The sequence below is a fragment of the Rhamphochromis longiceps genome, linkage group LG20, assembly GCF_057381845.1.
Source record: "Rhamphochromis longiceps isolate RC_006_pf linkage group LG20, R_longiceps_female_GT1.1, whole genome shotgun sequence".
NCBI classification, from domain to species: domain Eukaryota; kingdom Metazoa; phylum Chordata; class Actinopteri; order Cichliformes; family Cichlidae; genus Rhamphochromis; species Rhamphochromis longiceps.
The window spans coordinates 206,323-223,092 of record NC_140576.1 but is presented as its reverse complement, the minus strand read 5'-3'; the positions used below and the strand labels follow the sequence as shown (position 1 = coordinate 223,092).

The 16,770-nt window shown below is 41.6% G+C and overlaps 2 protein-coding genes across 2 annotated transcripts; one reads left to right on the top strand and one right to left on the bottom strand.

Annotated features, from left to right (window-relative positions):
• Nucleotides 1-1,455: 1,455 nt before the first annotated feature.
• ddx20 (DEAD (Asp-Glu-Ala-Asp) box polypeptide 20) lies at nucleotides 1,456-10,536 on the bottom strand. Its single transcript, XM_085394020.1, has 11 exons — nucleotides 10,323-10,536; nucleotides 7,177-7,271; nucleotides 6,684-6,852; nucleotides 6,473-6,587; nucleotides 6,166-6,308; nucleotides 5,596-5,734; nucleotides 5,404-5,462; nucleotides 5,008-5,090; nucleotides 4,794-4,899; nucleotides 3,991-4,092; nucleotides 1,456-3,860 (listed from the first exon to the last, which is right to left on the bottom strand). The coding sequence occupies exons 1-11, from the start codon at nucleotides 10,516-10,518 to the stop codon at nucleotides 2,689-2,691; spliced, it is 2,379 nt and encodes a 792-aa protein (XP_085250146.1). The 5' UTR covers nucleotides 10,519-10,536; the 3' UTR covers nucleotides 1,456-2,688.
• Nucleotides 10,537-13,893: 3,357 nt separating this feature from the next.
• parapinopsina (parapinopsin a) lies at nucleotides 13,894-16,060 on the top strand. The gene is made up of 5 exons (XM_085394924.1): nucleotides 13,894-14,224; nucleotides 15,059-15,149; nucleotides 15,233-15,470; nucleotides 15,560-15,802; nucleotides 15,909-16,060. The coding sequence occupies exons 1-5, from the start codon at nucleotides 13,894-13,896 to the stop codon at nucleotides 16,047-16,049; spliced, it is 1,044 nt and encodes a 347-aa protein (XP_085251050.1). The 3' UTR covers nucleotides 16,050-16,060.
• The last annotated feature ends 710 nt before the right edge of the window (nucleotides 16,061-16,770 follow it).

Here is a 16,770-nt window from a genome sequence, read left to right as displayed (position 1 = left end):
CATGTCAAAATATTCAACCTTAAGTCTCGCAATTTTGGGGGGGGGGAACATCCTGGGATGAACAGGAAGATCGTGTTCCGAAACAAAAGAGCTAGGTAACAGAGGAGGAAATGAGGTCTATTGGAGCCTGCACACGGGTCAGCAGCATAACTTTCCAGCTCCAGCTGCTCAATTGTTTTCTTTTCTTTGGTAAAACTGAAGCAGTCGCTCTTCTGCATTTTTCTCGATAAATTGACTACCTGATAGAACGTCAATTAGCAAAGCTGTGATAAACGCTTAAGCTCATCTTTTGTTGGGACGGCTGCTTTCTGTTTGGCTGTGGTTAAGCTGTGAAGACGCTGTGTTGGAACTATATGGAAAGGTCTTCTAATATTTACAGTGCATTTGAAGGTGAAATCAGCTAACCTTTACATAGTAACCTACTTAATCTGGGAGTCCATTGAGTTCAGTTTTACTTTATTTATGCATCACCAAATCACAACAACAGTCACCTTAAGGCTCTCAACAGGAGTGGGCAGTTTATTTTAATAAGGGCCTACGTCAGGAACTGGGACTGGTGTGGAGGGCCAGACTAATAAATTAATTTTATCCCTTTATAAGCTCATTCGCACAGCCCTCCACAACAGTCCCAGTTGATGACGGTTTCCAGTTCTCTATGAGCAGTATGGCAACTGTGGGAAGGAAAAAGTCAACTTTAACAGGTAGAAACCTCCAGTAGAACCAGGCCCAGGAAAAGGCAGCAATCTGCTGCAACCGGTTGTGGGTGAGTGGAAAGAGACGAGGGCTACATCCACACTAATGTGTTTTCGTTTGAAAACGCATCGTTTTCACTCCGTTTTGGCCTCCCGACCACACTGAGATGGCGTTTTCGCTCAAGGAAAACGCGTTTTGAAAACGCTCTCGAAAACGCACACATTTGAAAACGGTGCTTTCGCGTCGCAGTGTGGACAGCGAAAATTGAGACTTTTTCAAAACGATGACACATTTTAGTCATGTGATGCAGTCAAGTGACCAATTAAACTAAGATAGCGGAGGGTGTTATACAGCAGTTGTTTTGTTTGCTCTCAATTCTGACAGCCCTATCAGTCTGTACATGCTTCAGAGAGCTTTTCTTCATAATCTTTAACTCGCTTTTGCAACTTTGTACTTTTGAGTTACCCGCAGCAACAAAAATCCCAGTGCTTTTCCTTGACCTTTTGCCGCGACGTTTCAACGAGCCAGAAAGTAAATGAACGGCAGACATAAATGAGGCAGGTCGAATCGTATTGTGCTTCACGCATGCGTAGTACTGGAACGTAAGCGTTTTTGGCTATTTCAATGTGGATGCACAACTCTGTGAAAATAACTGAAAACGATGGTGTGGACGCAGAGCGTATTCAGACGAAAACGCTGTTTTCAAATCTATCCGGGCTAGCGCGGACGTAACCAAGAGCAGAGGGTGACTGGACAAAAGACTCACTATGCCAGAGTTTAATAATTAAATGCCCATAAAAATTATATTTTCAAGCTACTATTTCACACCAAAAAGCCAAGAAGGAAAATGAGAAGACAAAGGTATGCCAGATTACACAAGAACCACACTGAACATCTTTGGGGGGGAACCACACACACACACACACACACACACACACACACACACACACACACACACACACACACACACACACACACACACACACACACACACAATGGAGCACCATCAGTCATGGATTGGCCTCCCCACCGCCCGGACCTCAACATTACTGACCTGGTGTGTTTAACAGAGAACAAAGCGAAGGACAGCCAGCAACCAAAGAAGAGTTTTGAATGTCCTTCAAGAAGCCTGGAGAACTTTTCCTGAAGAGTACTCAAAGAAATTACAAGAAGGCTTGCTTAAGAGAGTTCATTCTGTGTTGAAAATTAAAGGTGGTCACACCAAATATTAACTTTCCAGCTTCACAGAATTGTACAAAATATGTTTTATGCCTTACATGCTGCATTTGCATTTATATTTCTATCCACCACTGCACATATTTCCAGTTTTTCTAGCAAGATGTAAAGAAATGAGGGATGGCTCAAGACTCTCTACAAGTCATACAAACCAGGCACCATGGCAACAGTAATTACAGCCAGCACTGGTGCCGACAAACAAAATGTAATCTTCATGAGGACCCGTTTAAACAGAATAAAGCAGCTGCACATGCACACTTACTCACTCCGACAGCGTTTGGAAGATTAAATCACCTTCCAATATGAAGAACACACATGCTAGATTAAGATGATTACAGTTAAATGCAGATGATTGGGACCTGGGTGGGTCTAACATGCTTTTACTCCAGGGACTAAAGATCATCTTTGAAATGGTTTTTAATGTAGTCAAGAACTATCAGGTAATCCTCTTCAAATCCATTTTAGAGCAGAATACTGCAGTGAGTCTAAGAGGGCATACCGTCAGGAGAGACGCACAGAGGCCAACACAGTACTGCACTTGAAATTTACTTTTTACATCACAACTTGACTGGGAAAAAACAAAACGTGTGTAATTTATTAGAAAAATATTTATGACACCAACATGTTATGGGGGGAAAAAACGTATACTAGCCAAAGTGCAAATATGAATCAAGTGGCGCAGTAAAGACACTTTATGTTTGGAAAACAGGATGATTTAAAAAAAAAAAAAAAAAAAAGCCTGGTCACGGTATCCACAACTCATTTTCTCATCAGTTCTTCCATGTAGACGGCGTTCATACGATAAGCTGCCATCCAGTTGTAGGCTACATTATAGTAGCTTTGGTAGCCTTGCTCTTGAAACGGGGACACGGAGGCGTAGTAATCATTCCAGGCGCTGTAGCAGGCTCTCCAGTACGTTTCAGCACACCACTCGTCCTCTTTGTCAGTGCAATCTCCGTCTTCCTTCTTCTCCCTCTTCCGGTCCCTTTCCATCTTTTCTTTCTGTTTTTCAGTCTCTTTTTTCATCTTTTTTGATTCTTCTCGGCGTGCTGGGGCCGGAGCTGTCTGATTGGTTCGCCTGCCTGATTTAATGCTCAATGCAGATTCCCGGCTATCGGGAGGAGGCACAGCTCTCCCACGTGTTGCACACAGTGTCTGGTCAGAGTTTCTGAGTGGAGGAGGAGTATAAGCCTTGGGTTTGGTGGGGCTTGCTTGTTGTGTGGGTGGAGAAGGTGGATGTGTCATTGCAATCTGAGGCTTAGTGACAGCTCTGTTCTCAGCTCCTGTGGTCTCATTTGAACTTTCCAGTGTCGCATCATCTTCCATGTCAGATTCAGAACTGGAAGAACCAGAGATGGACCTTGGAGGTGAAAAGTTAGATTTAAGCCGTTCGACATTTTGTGTAAACATTTGCGCTCCATCATCATCAAGTGTAAGATACTCCTTATGCCCATTCTGATCGCTGGGTTCACCATCCTCTCTGCCTCTGAACTCTCTGATGATCTCCACCGATCTCCCCGGACCTGTAGTGATGAAGTCCTGGAAGTCCCGCTCGGCCTCCTCAAAGGTCACAAACTTTGACCTGCAGTGCTTAAACGAGCTGAGAGGAGGGATCTTCGGCAGACTGTCTTGGAGCTCTTTTCGAGTCTGTGTCACCTGAGCAGGCAGAGTATCCTCTGTGGAAGATATCTTTCTAGCATCCTCTTCACAGACTGCCTCTCGCCTGGGCGTTGGATGCTTCTTCTCTGGCTTTCTTTGACTGCCGGGCTCCACAGCTCGATCCTCAATGCAATCAGACACAGAGACGTCAGGCTTTGCACGTCTTTTCTTCTCTGCTCTGGGAAACAGCCGGGATACCGGGTCTGGAGTGGACGCTTCAGTGCAGACATCCCAGTCGCACGGCTCATCCATCAACCTGGGCTCTATCGTGGCTAAAATGACAGCAGACAGATGAGACCGGAATGACTTTTACCGATTAATATTGAATCAAAAGTAGACATGAAGAGAAAAGTTGTGCGTGCTGCATGTAAAAGCCCCACAGAGACGTGAACAGGGACTCACATGGCAGCGCAGACAAACTAAGGCCACACTTCTGAGCGATGGCCATCATCTTGTTCTCCTCCTCGCCATGGCAACAGTAGGTCACAGCCAGTCCCTGAGTGCCTACAAGCAAAATGTAATCTGGATGAGGACCCACTTAAATAACAGGAAGGGATAAAGATGAATGCAAGAGTCGCGTATAATGGGATGGCAGCTGCACACAAACACACGTGCACTTAGAGAGCGTACAGAAGCTAAGATTGAATAACCTCAATTCTGGGGAAAAAAAGTTAAATGCAATTAAATGCAAATGACTGGGAACGTTCTGCCTTTGGTGGTTGGGTCAAAAATGCTATTGATTCAGAGAGAAAAGAATTTGCTAAATTATTTATAAAAAAACATCAGTCTAGGTCAAAGACATATGCCACCAGAAGAAAAAGCTTTGCAACATTTTTTTATTTTATTTTAGGACAATGTTGACAATGTGCCGGTGAATGGCCACTCAAATTGAAAGCAGCATAACTAACCTTTTCATCAATTTGTAAACTCTAAGTAATATTTTTCCCGGAGCTATTCTAGTCTGTGTTTCGCATCAAGCTAATTGCACATCTAAAGAATAGTGTTTCTTCCAAAATGTGAGATGGAGGGAGAATCAATTCTACAAAAAAATAAAAAAAATGATGCAATTTCTCTTCAAACATATTTTCCTGCTGCGGTGCCATTAGCCACCTGTGCTGCCTGACTTGGTGATGTGACAAGGTGAAAATGCTGAATGTCAAACAATGCTTGCTCTCGCTGCCTCTAAAGCAGCGCTGCACACTAACCAAAACGTCCAGCTCGTCCAATTCTGTGCATGTAAGTTTCCCAATCCTGCGGCACATCCAGGTTTATCACCAAGTTGACCTTCTCTGCATCTATACCTCTTGAAGTCTGAAATTGTGAAACACAAAGATTACTCAAAGTTATTAGGCTAACAGAAAAATGATTTCGAAAAATTCACGTAGATGTGTGGAAAGATGGAAGGTTTCTGCATCTCACCAGGTCAGTGGAGATGAGCACCCTGCACTGGTACTGCTTCAGTTTTGACATTGCCTCCAGTCTCTGGTCCTGACTCAGACCACCTGCAGAGGCCAGACACGACACCTCATTAAATCTGATAACGTCAACTGAAAGTCGCTGGCACGGAAGCATTAAAAATACACACATTCACAACACTGTATGAAGGTCATTTTAAATATGTGCACTGAAACGTTGCCAGGCAACACTGCAAATCATAAACCACCTGGCCAAAGAAATGAATGAATTCCAATGTCTAAAATTCAAAAGCAGCTGGTATACCAGTATAGAAATGCCTCAAATCAATTACCTGATTTTTCACAGTATTACCATTTTTATTGACTCATCCTAACATTACATTACATAAAGCAGTCTTACCAGAGATGCAAACAGCAGGCAGACCTTTGGAGGACAGGATGTCTGCCAGGTGCTGAGCCCTGTGGTAGCAATTCATCACATTAGCATTTGAGAAAGCTTTTTTAAAAATAATTAATCCTCAGATCTAATGCATTCTATATAAAACAAGTATAAAAAATATACTTTTTCTTGGCATTAAATGCAATCACATACCGTGTGTGTAGGTTTGAAAACACCAGCGCTTGGTTGAAGGGGATTTTACTAAACAGCTCTAGCAAGTGCTGCACCTTCTCCTCAAAAACCTTGTGAGGTAACGGATGGGACTGAACCAGCTTGTAATACTGCTTCAGACCTGACAGGGGGCGACACAAGGACGACATACATGCTGTCATTAATTCAACCTGACCTAACAACTTTGGTCCTTCGAGCAGGACGTGCTCTGTCAGTGATGTGTGTGAATTAAAAGGCTCGAGTTCTGAGCTACAGATAAATCCATTTTCTGACATTCACTCAAAATAAGCACAGAGCTTAAAATAGGATCCTGTGGAAGAGAAGAGTGTTTTTAACTTAGCCTTATTACTGTCAATCATATCTCATTCCCCAAGAATCTTCTGTCAGGAAATAATCCCATCAAACATGTCAGTTTGCAGACTTGGTTATCCATGCAGTCTTATTATGCAGAGTCTCTGTTGCTATGACAGCAATTTAAATACATTAGAAAATGTCAAGAGAGGCCAAAACTCAGGAATCTTTATCTTTTCCATTTATTAAAGTGGGTCTTACCTTTCAGGCCCATATCACTTGGATTTAGCCGTACAAAGGTGGGCTCTCTCATGTAGCGGGTGAGGTGCTGAGCAAGGGATTCTGGGTAGGTGGCGGAGAGTGCGAGCATCTGTTTGTTCACAGGCAGCGAGGAGAAGATCCAGCTAAAGAGGACCAGGATGATGGGTGAACTTTAGGTTATGTTGGTTTGTAAATGTGGTTACGACACGATATATAAACGGCTTCAGTCTAAATGTACTGCTTGCTCGCTACAGCGGCCTGCTGCTCATTTAATAGGAGTATAATCACAGAAATTGTATCCTCATACTTTATCTGTTCCTGGAAGCTGCCCTCCTCCAGCAGCTTGTCTGCCTCGTCCAGAACAAACAGTCTGATGCTGGCCGTTGACAACATGCCCAACTCGATAAGCTGCTTGATGCGACCTGAGCACACAACCGGAACACTGTTACCGAACAAAAACAACAGCGGCGTGGCAATTACGTGACGTGGCACTGCCGACTACTATCCCGGGTTCCTACCAGGTGAGCCCACGGCTACATGACACTTCTTCAGGTGGGTTTTGTCCTGACTCACAGGCCTGCCGCCAATGAAAACATGGCACTCCAGGCCCTCCATGGCACAGCCTATGGCCATGACCACCGAGTGGATCTGCACTGCTATCTCACGTGTCGGAGCCAGCACGAGAACCTGCAGGAGGGAAAAGTGTCCAAAATGAAAAAAACAAAAAGGCTTATACTCGATTGGGAGAAGATTAAGGATGAACAGTAAGACCCCAGAGCTAATAAGATTACATTTGTTCTACAAGACCAGGTGTACCTCGTCTTTATCAATCATTCTTCCCTTTCATTCATGCATTTGACACTAAGCAGCTTAAATTCAGCAGAAGGCCATCTGCTGGTCATGAAATGATTAAATAATAAAACTTCCCCTTTCCCTCTTCTGATGATGTTTTACTTTAACCGTCCGAGAGCAAACGTAGGTCATATCCTCATAATCAAATATTACACTGACCTGGGTTGAAGGATTCTCCAGGACCAGAGAGTCCAGGGCGATGGTGCAGAACACGCATGTCTTTCCTGTCCCAGACTTGGCCTGCACAATCAAATCTAAAAGAAGAGACTCAGTGAGCGATGCACAACAGGGCTGGCAAATGACAGTTTTGGCATCAGCAGTTAATTACCATGACTGGGTGAAGTACTGCTGCCTAATCCTCAGCATCAAATCAATTGTCTCCCACCATGGTTTAAATTAACAAGTGTTTACCTCAAGTACAATGAAATTAACTCATTCACTGCCAGCCATTGGCAGTGAATGAGTTAAACCCATTGACTCATTCACTGCAATTGACGGCTATAGACGTCAATGGCAGTGAATGAGTTAAGCACATTCTGCATCACCGCTGCAGCCGAGAGCTTTTTCAACACACGGGCAACCTCCAAGTGGAAAGCAACTATTCTGAATTTGTACCTCGTAAAGGCTGTAAAATGTTTAAAAGCAATAAACGCTTTTGATCCCCAAGAGTGATTTAGCACCATGATGAACAGTTGTGGTATCTATGATAGTCAAAAGAAGGACTAAAATACTTAAACTGTTTTCTCTGCAAATGATTTAAAAAAATTACCACTTTTCAACTAATGTAGTTGTTTCGAGCTTTTCAAAGTAAAATACTTTTAAATATCCTTTAGAACTAAAAGATTTGTTCACATTTGACCACGGCTTTGAGGCAAGTTCACAACAAAAGTCAGTGTACAGTCTGAGTGTAGTACAGCTACAGTAGATGGAAACTTGATTTTTCTAACAATAAATTTCTGTGATTATTGAACAAAACAAAAGCAATATTCCTAAAATTAGTAATAATGTTTTGCCACCATTTCCAATACCATGAAAGCTATGAGGATTAAAAAGGAGTCCATCCGATGAGCATTTTTAACCCAAGCTAAGCTGCTCTACTGTTTCGTAATTCAACTAGATTTGGACTCATCAGATATCATAATCAGAATCCTTTATTATTCCCTAAAGAATTATGTGGTTACAGTTGCTCCAAGACAATAACAACGGTAACAGACCGAACTAAAAGTTCACAAAATAGAAGAAACTCTCTAATATATAGCTCAGTTATGAATATCCAGAATATTACACAGATGAAATACATATTATTGAAACAGATAGAAGCTGAAAATGTGTAATTTGATATTGTATGAAGAATTTTTATAAGGAACTACATTAAAATGTAATACATGATTGAATTATTCAGAGTAAAAACAATTTTTGGAGTACAGCTGAAGTTGCGGGGCCATATTAAACCCTTTTCTAAACTAATAATATAGCAGACCTCTGCAGTTAGTCGATAAATATTCGGACAGTTACACAAAGTTCTTTTTCCCTGTGTACACCTCACAGTGGATTTCATGTCCACCCCAGTCACCCCAGTCATAAACTGTTCAGACTACTTCCATCAGGAAGGAGGTTCTGCAGCATCCGGTCCCGTACCAGCAGACTGAGAGACAGCTTTTTCCATCAGGCCATCAGACTGCTGAACACTTCATAGACACCTCAGCTTCACTACTGGAACTTTAACATTATGCACTCCACACTGTACAGTAACGCCACTGTTTTGCACATGTCTCAACTCTGTATATTTTATTTTATATATTTTATTTATTGTTTACTCTATTTAATTTGTAAAATATGTGTACACACACACACACACGTAGAAAAATATTTAGTATACACATCCAGAAATGCATATACTATTATATATTGTACATATATTTATTAGTTTCAGATGTAGCCATTCTTGTATTTTGCCTGTTTATGTTATTGTATTTTGCACAACTCTGTTGCTTGTGAAGCTCGCACACAAGAATTTCACTCACATGTGCTGTACCAATGTACCTGCACATGTGATGTGACAATAAAAGTGATTTGATTTGATGAAGATGTGACTTTCAACTTATTTCAAGGGGTTCAACAGAAGTATTGCGTTAAGTGTTCGAGAATCAGAGGCACCATCTGTCAAAGAGGGCGGAGTTAATGTTACAAACTACGACTGTGAAATCGCAGGGATGCATGGCTGCCTGTGAATCTGGACCTCGAGTGTTTACTGACGATGTGCATGCTGGTAGCAGGAGCAGGATGTACCTTGAAGTGTAAAGGGGAATTCAGATTCCTCCAAGTGCTGCAAAACTGATGGAGCACTGCATCACAATGCAAACGGAAAATGACTCAGAGCATACAGCAGAAGCAACCTGAGAGTTTCAGAGGGCAAAGAAAGTGGGAATTCTTCCTAAACCAGCTGTTTAGGGTCTGGGGTCTTACTGCTCATCCTTTTGTCAAACCTCTGAATTAAAGCTGAACGTTTTCCCTTCAAATACATTTTGACAATTTGATTTAAAATTCACAAAAAAAGCATCAGTGTCCAAATACTAACGAACCTAACTCTAACACACCCAGCTATTGTACAAACAGATTTTTAGATCAGATACACGATGGTTTGTCTCTACTGCCATGATATCAAATGTAATAACCTTTTTACATTACGTTCTTTTAATAAGCCTAGAAGAGCTGGGAATCGAACCGCCAACCTCCCAGTTAGTAGATGCGCTACCTGATTACCCACAGCCAAGTTTTATGTCCTAGATTAATAATCTGCATAAATTTGCCCATAAGTGTGTTTTTTGATTGCAGTAATAATAGTGATAACAGTATTTTTTCATTTCATATTTATGAGGAGATGCATTGGATAAGCGGACGATAATGGATGGATGGATTTATGAGGCATAATATGTCACATCACATTAATCATGTGCGTCTAAATATTTACGACCAGTATGCTTTGCAACAAAAAATTAAAATACTTTAAAAAGCTGTAAAAAATAATAATAATAATAATAATAATAAAAATCTTAACTATAGTGCCAGTCATGTATCTGAGCAGACATGCAAATTATAACTGATGGTTAACAGACAGATTCTGATCCCTGATGTATGTAAATGCACTAATGTAAGTTAGTGGTTTTATTTCGCGTGCATACATAAGGTATTTTGTTGCTCTTCTTATAAAAATCAATTATAAGTTTTATACACTGAAAACTTTAATATTCCTGCCCCCAGCACACACACATGTGGACCCTCCCGCAGTTTTGTTCTGCACCCACCGAGTCCGCAGCGGCCGAGCGGGATCGCCTTGAGCTGGATCGGAGACGGCTTCTGAAATCCCGCGGCGGACAGTCCGTCCAACACGGGCTGAGACAGCAGCAAGGAGCCGAAGTCGATCCCCTCCGACAGAATCACGTCTTCGGTCCGTTTTCGCGCTTCGATATCGTGAGCTGCTTTCCTCACGGAGGTAGCCATGTTTGCTGTGCTGTTCACTGCCGGTGACCCGGGTAAAAAAAAGCAGAGCCACAGCTGCGCTTTAGCCCCCTCTAGCGATGCGGAGGGGGAATTAATTTCTCTGCACAATCATCTGGGTGTGATTGGTCGATTACACACTTTTTGGCAATAAATCGTATATGGTTGGAAACCCTGTTTATTTCCCCCTTAGTGGTGCTAAATTTTTAAGGAAAATGCATTTGTGGGCTGAGCAGCAGAGTTGACTATGTGGGCTGTGCCCATGAAAAACTTGCAAAATCTTCTCTCCCAATGCCAAAGAAAGTATTCTGCTATTGAATCTTGTTTGGTGCAGTTTATGGGATTGAATTTTTGAAGTCTGAAGAGGCATATTAGCAATTTAATGGTTTATTCATTTGGTAGCATGTGGAAGAACCATCTGAGAACCATACCTCCTCCTCATGCTGGTCACCAGCTTGGTCACGTACTGCTGTGGGATGGTATCCCATTCTTTAAGCAGCATTTGTTGCAAGTCAGCCAATGTGTCAGTGTTGGTGACTCTGGCACGAACAGCACACCCAAGTTGACACCAGAAGTGTTCAATGGGGTTGATGTCAGGACTGCAGGCACACTATTCTATCATGCCCACTCTTGAACTCTGAAGATAGTCTCTGATAAACCTCATTCTGTGAGGCCGAGCATTATCTTCTTGGAGGATAGAGTTCGGTCTCAGACAATGGAAATAATGAATTGGTATTGGTTGGAGAATTACATGTTGAGATCTCTTTGCATTAACAGTACAGAAGTATTCATTTATGGCAAAAGGTCAATAACCCAAAAGTTCTTATTGATGGCCTTTAACAGATCAGTGCAGGAAACTGTCTTTTGATGAGGTTACAGCCAATGTTAGTTAGTGTCTTAACTCTTAAAAAGGATGAATTATTCATTGAGGTTTTTCACCATGCCAAGAAATTGCAAATGTAATCACATATATAGGGAGTGCAGAATTATTAGGCAAATGAGTATTTTGTCCACATCATCCTCTTCATGCATGTTGTCTTACTCCAAGCTGTATAGGCTCGAAAGCCTACTACCAATTAAGCATATTAGGTGATGTGCATCTCTGTAATGAGAAGGGGTGTGGTCTAATGACATCAACACCCTATATCAGGTGTGCATAATTATTAGGCAATGTCCTTTCCTTTGGCAAAATGGGTCAAAAGAAGGACTTGACAGGCTCAGAAAAGTCAAAAATAGTGAGATATCTTGCAGAGGGATGCAGCAGTCTCAAAATTGCAGAACTTCTGCAGCGTGATCATCGAACAATCAAGCGTTTCATTCAAAATAGTCAACAGGGTCGCAAGAAGCGTGTGGAAAAACCAAGGCGCCAAATAACTGCCCACGAACTGAGAAAAGTCAAGCGTGCAGCTGCCAAGATGCCACTTGCCACCAGTTTGGCCATATTTCAGAGCTGCAACATCACTGGAGTGCCCAAAAGCACAAGGTGTGCAATACTCAGAGACATGGCCAAGGTAAGAAAGGCTGAAAGACGACCACCACTGAACAAGACACACAAGCTGAAACGTCAAGACTGGGCCAAGAAATATCTCAAGACTGGTTTTTCTAAGGTTTTATGGACTGATCAAATGAGAGTGAGTCTTGATGGGCCAAATGGATGGGCCCGTGGCTGGATTGGTAAAGGGCAGAGAGCTCCAGTCCGACGCCAGCAAGGTGGAGGTGGAGTACTGGTTTGGGCTGGTATCATCAAAGATGAGCTTGTGGGGCCTTTTCGGGTTGAGGATGGAGTCAAGCTCAACTCCCAGTCCTACTGCCAGTTTCTGGAAGACACCTTCTTCAAGCAGTGGTACAGGAAGAAGTCTGCATCCTTCAAGAAAAACATGATTTTCATGCAGGACAATGCTCCATCACACGCGTCCAAGTACTCCACAGCGTGGCTGGCAAGAAAGGGTATAAAAGAAGAGAAACTAATGACATGGCCTCCTTGTTCACCTGATCTGAACCCCATTGAGAACCTGTGGTCCATCATCAAATGTGAGATTTACAAGGAGGGAAAACAGTACACCTCTCTGAACAGTGTCTGGGAGGCTGTGGTTGCTGCTGCACGCAATGTTGATGGTGAACAGATCAAAACACTGACAGAATCCATGGATGGCAGGCTTTTGAGTGTCCTTGCAAAGAAAGGTGGCTATATTGGTCGCTGATTTGTTTTTGTTTTGTTTTTGAATGTCAGAAATGTATATTTGTGAATGTGGAGATGTTATATTGGTGTCACTGGTAAAAATAAATAATTGAAATGGGTATATATTTGTTTTTTAAGTTGCCTAATAATTATGCACAGTAATAGTCACCTGCACACACAGATACCCCCCTAAAATAACTAAAACTAAAAACAAACTTAAAAACTACTTCCAAAAACATTCAGCTTTGATATTAATGAGTTTTTTGGGTTCATTGAGAACATGGTTGTTGTTCAATAATAACATTATTCCTCAAAAATACAACTTGCCTAATAATTCTGCACTCCCTGTAGTTTTGGGGAGCAATATATTAGTGATTAGTAAAGTGCTTTTTTCTAAATGGATCCATAGATCTGTTGGGCAGAAAATGTATCTTCAAGGTGAATTTCATTCAACAAATCACAATGTCATTTTTTTTCTTTTATTGCACCTTTTCTTTTTTAGCTTTATGGATTCATTCATTCAGAGTTGTGTAGGTATTAAGGATGATTATAAACAGAGACACTGACACTGAGCTCATTCTCAAATAAGCCACTCTTTGTGTCATTAAGTAACTCAATCAGGCTAACATCTCATTAGTTTTTAACAAGAGAACATAAAAAGGTAGGGATAGGTATCCATAAACTACCAGTTTATTCCATTATTGGCTCCAAAATGTGTGACAAACCAGCGGGAATTCTGTAGACATATCGGTCGATCCTGTATGAACGTTTTGCATCATTATTAGCAGCTGCAAATTGAGCAATCATGGAAAGTGCAGTCTTAGAGGCTATCAGACAGACTTATTCTCTCCACAATCCGGCTCGGCGGATTTTGTTTTCTGAGAATTGCAAATCATCTGCGGCCTCCTCTCCTCTTACTGGGCTTATTTAGAGGGCCTCGCTTCCCTCTCAGAATATCAAGCACGCAGTATCTGTTGAACAGTTTTGTAGTTGTTCTGATTGCTACATTATTTACCAAATGATTAAAAAAATACTAAACACATACCTGAACCTGCTCTTTCTTTGCCTTGCTGACAATGTGGCCATTTTAGAGTTAGACGTGTTGGATCTGACACTTTTTTGTTTGTTGTTTCTTACCAGGCATCACTGAGGTTTTTCACACTGTGACCAGATTCTTCTCCTGATCTTCACAGAGCAAAATGGAGAGTGCTGCCTTCCACAGAAACTCTTCATCATCTAACAGCTCAGCCAACACGGAGCTCTTGTCCCGGACTGGTTACACAATTCTGGCCGTTATCATGGGTGTGTTCTCTGCGGCAGGGATCATCCTCAATGTCGTGGTGATTGTGGTGACGGTGAAGCACAGACAGCTGAGGCAGCCACTCAGCTATGCCCTGGTTAACCTAGCTGTTTGTGACCTGGGCTGTGCTGTGTTTGGAGGCCTGCCCACCACAGTAACCAGCGCCATGGGATACTTCAACCTGGGACGTGTGGGCTGTGTGTTAGAAGCCTTTGCTGTTTCCTTTTTCGGTGAGTCTACTTTTTCTTTTTCCTCACATAAACAAAAGAAGAAATACCTTAATGTATTCTAGTACAAGTAAAAGTACCTCAAGTAAAACCACCTGAAGGGAATTTTGTTATTTTATGTAAGATTTGCAAAACTGCATCTGAATAAACAATCACAAAAACACAAGACTTCTGGAACAGTGTCCTTTGGACAGATAAGACTATATTTGACATGTCTGCATATATATTGCACAGTGGTGAAAACCAAATATAGCATATTGGCACAAACACTTCATACCAGCTGTTAATCACAGTGGTGAAGAGGTGATGATTTGTATTTGTTTTGCAGCTGTATACCAAAGCATTGTTGAGACAAATGTCAGTCTGACAGCTAAAGCTTGGCCACAATGTGGTCATGCCACAGATAAATGTGTCCAAGCACAGCAGCAAATCTACAACAGAATGGCTGAAAAAGAAACGAGTCGAGGTGCTGTAGTGACCTGGTCAAAGTCCAGACCTTGCTTAGTATTTCAAATGCACACAGTCTGTGGAAACTTTCATTTTCTCATGACTGCTTTTGAACTTTTTGAGCTTAAAAATAGTTACTTAAAATGAATTATTTAAGATATTTTGAAGGGAAGCTTTTGTTTTTAGTTACATTATGTACTGTATTTCATGTATTTATGTAAAATCTAATGTGGAAACTAAAATTTAAAACTATAGTTATTGTCATTGAATTAAGATTAGCATTTCTTCCTTGAAATGTAGCACTCAGGTATAGGACAGGTGTCTCAATAGTGCGCACAAATGCAACACTTAGAAAGCAAAAGTCATAAATTATTCTGTCTTTTCTTGCAGGTATAGCAAGTCTGTGCACAGTAGCAGTCATTTCTGTTGAACGCTACGTAGTGGTGTGTTATCCCATGGGTGTGGTCCTCTTCCAGACCAGGTACAGCAGTGACCATCAAGATCTCACTTGGGAATGTTCCTTGCTGTACCAAGCATGTCAGACACCATCTCTGTTGTCCTTAGGCATGCAGTTGCTGGAGTGGTACTGTCCTGGGTGTGGTCATTTGTGTGGAGCACTCCACCTCTGTTCGGGTGGGGAACTTTTGAGTTGGAGGGCGTCAAAACCTCCTGTGCTCCTAAATGGCATAGCCGTGATGTTGGGGACATGTCCTACATGATAATATTCTTCTTCCTTTGCTTTGCCTTGCCCTTTTCTGTCGTCATGGTTTCTTACTCGCGGCTTTTATGGACTCTCCGCCAGGTGAGCAACAAAGGCTGCGCACACCATATATTTTTGTTGATTGTACTGAAAACATAAAGGAGTCCTCTGCGCTTGAATTTTTTTCCTAGGTAACCAAGCTGCAGGTATCTGAAACAGGAAGCACAAGTCATGTAGAGGTGCAGGTGGCACGCATGATAGTAGTGATGGTGCTGGCCTTCCTAGTCACCTGGCTGCCATATGCTGCGCTTGCACTTGCTGTCATGATAGACTCCAGTCTATATGTTGACCCTGTCATCGCTACCATTCCTGTGTACTTTGCAAAAAGCAGCACTGTTTACAACCCCATCATATACATTTTCATGAACAGACAGGTAAGCTGGTTTGAAGTACACTTAAATTCACACATACAAACAAAGAAAAAGAGGAATTCAGGCTCATGCTGTATGTTCATGACCAACCATGATCGTGTGTTTCCAGTTTCGAGGCTACACTGTTGCTGCGGTTCTGTGTGGATGGGACCCCTGGTCCTCTGAGCCGCAAACATCTGAGAACGAGACCACAGTTCCGTTTTTCATCAAGACCCCCAAGAAAATTGTGCCTAAAAAATCTTTGGAATAGAAATGTGTAGAAATTATTATAGTCTCACTGTTCTCATTATCAACCTCTGCAATGTAGTGCAAGATGGTTTTCACAAATGTAAACAAAATATCAGAGAGTAAAAATGATGCAATGAGCAAGAAGGTTGCACAAATCTTATGTATTAAGGCATAAAAAATAACAGTAATAAAAGCAGCAGTAATAATAATAATAATAAAAAGATTTCCCTGTTCAGGCAGGCTTCTTTCCTGTTGTCATAACCTTTAATGTATTCAGACAACAGCACAACATCTTTCTTGTCCTCTGTCATTGATATTGTAGATGCTGTCATTGCTTTTTATCTCTTTTAAAGAATAAAAATACAGTTACATTAATCAAGAATAGAGATTGCACAACTCACAGTTTGTTTACAGACATTATTTAAAAGATAAAAAGATAAAACCTCACATATGTGAGCAAAATAGCCTCTGTTTACCTCAGTCTGTCAGTCAGGACCTGAATTATCTCTCCTGGCTGAAACACTGGCACACTTTTTGGGTACGCCTCTTTTGCTTTCAGATGTGGTTTGATTTTTTTGTGGCATAGATTCAACATAGAGGAAACATTTCTCAGAGATTTTGGTCCATATTGACGTGATAATATCACACAGTTAATGCAGATTTGACAGCTGTACATCCATAATGCGAATTTCCCATCAGACCTCATCTTAAAGTTTCTCTGTTAGATTGAAACCATCTGAGTA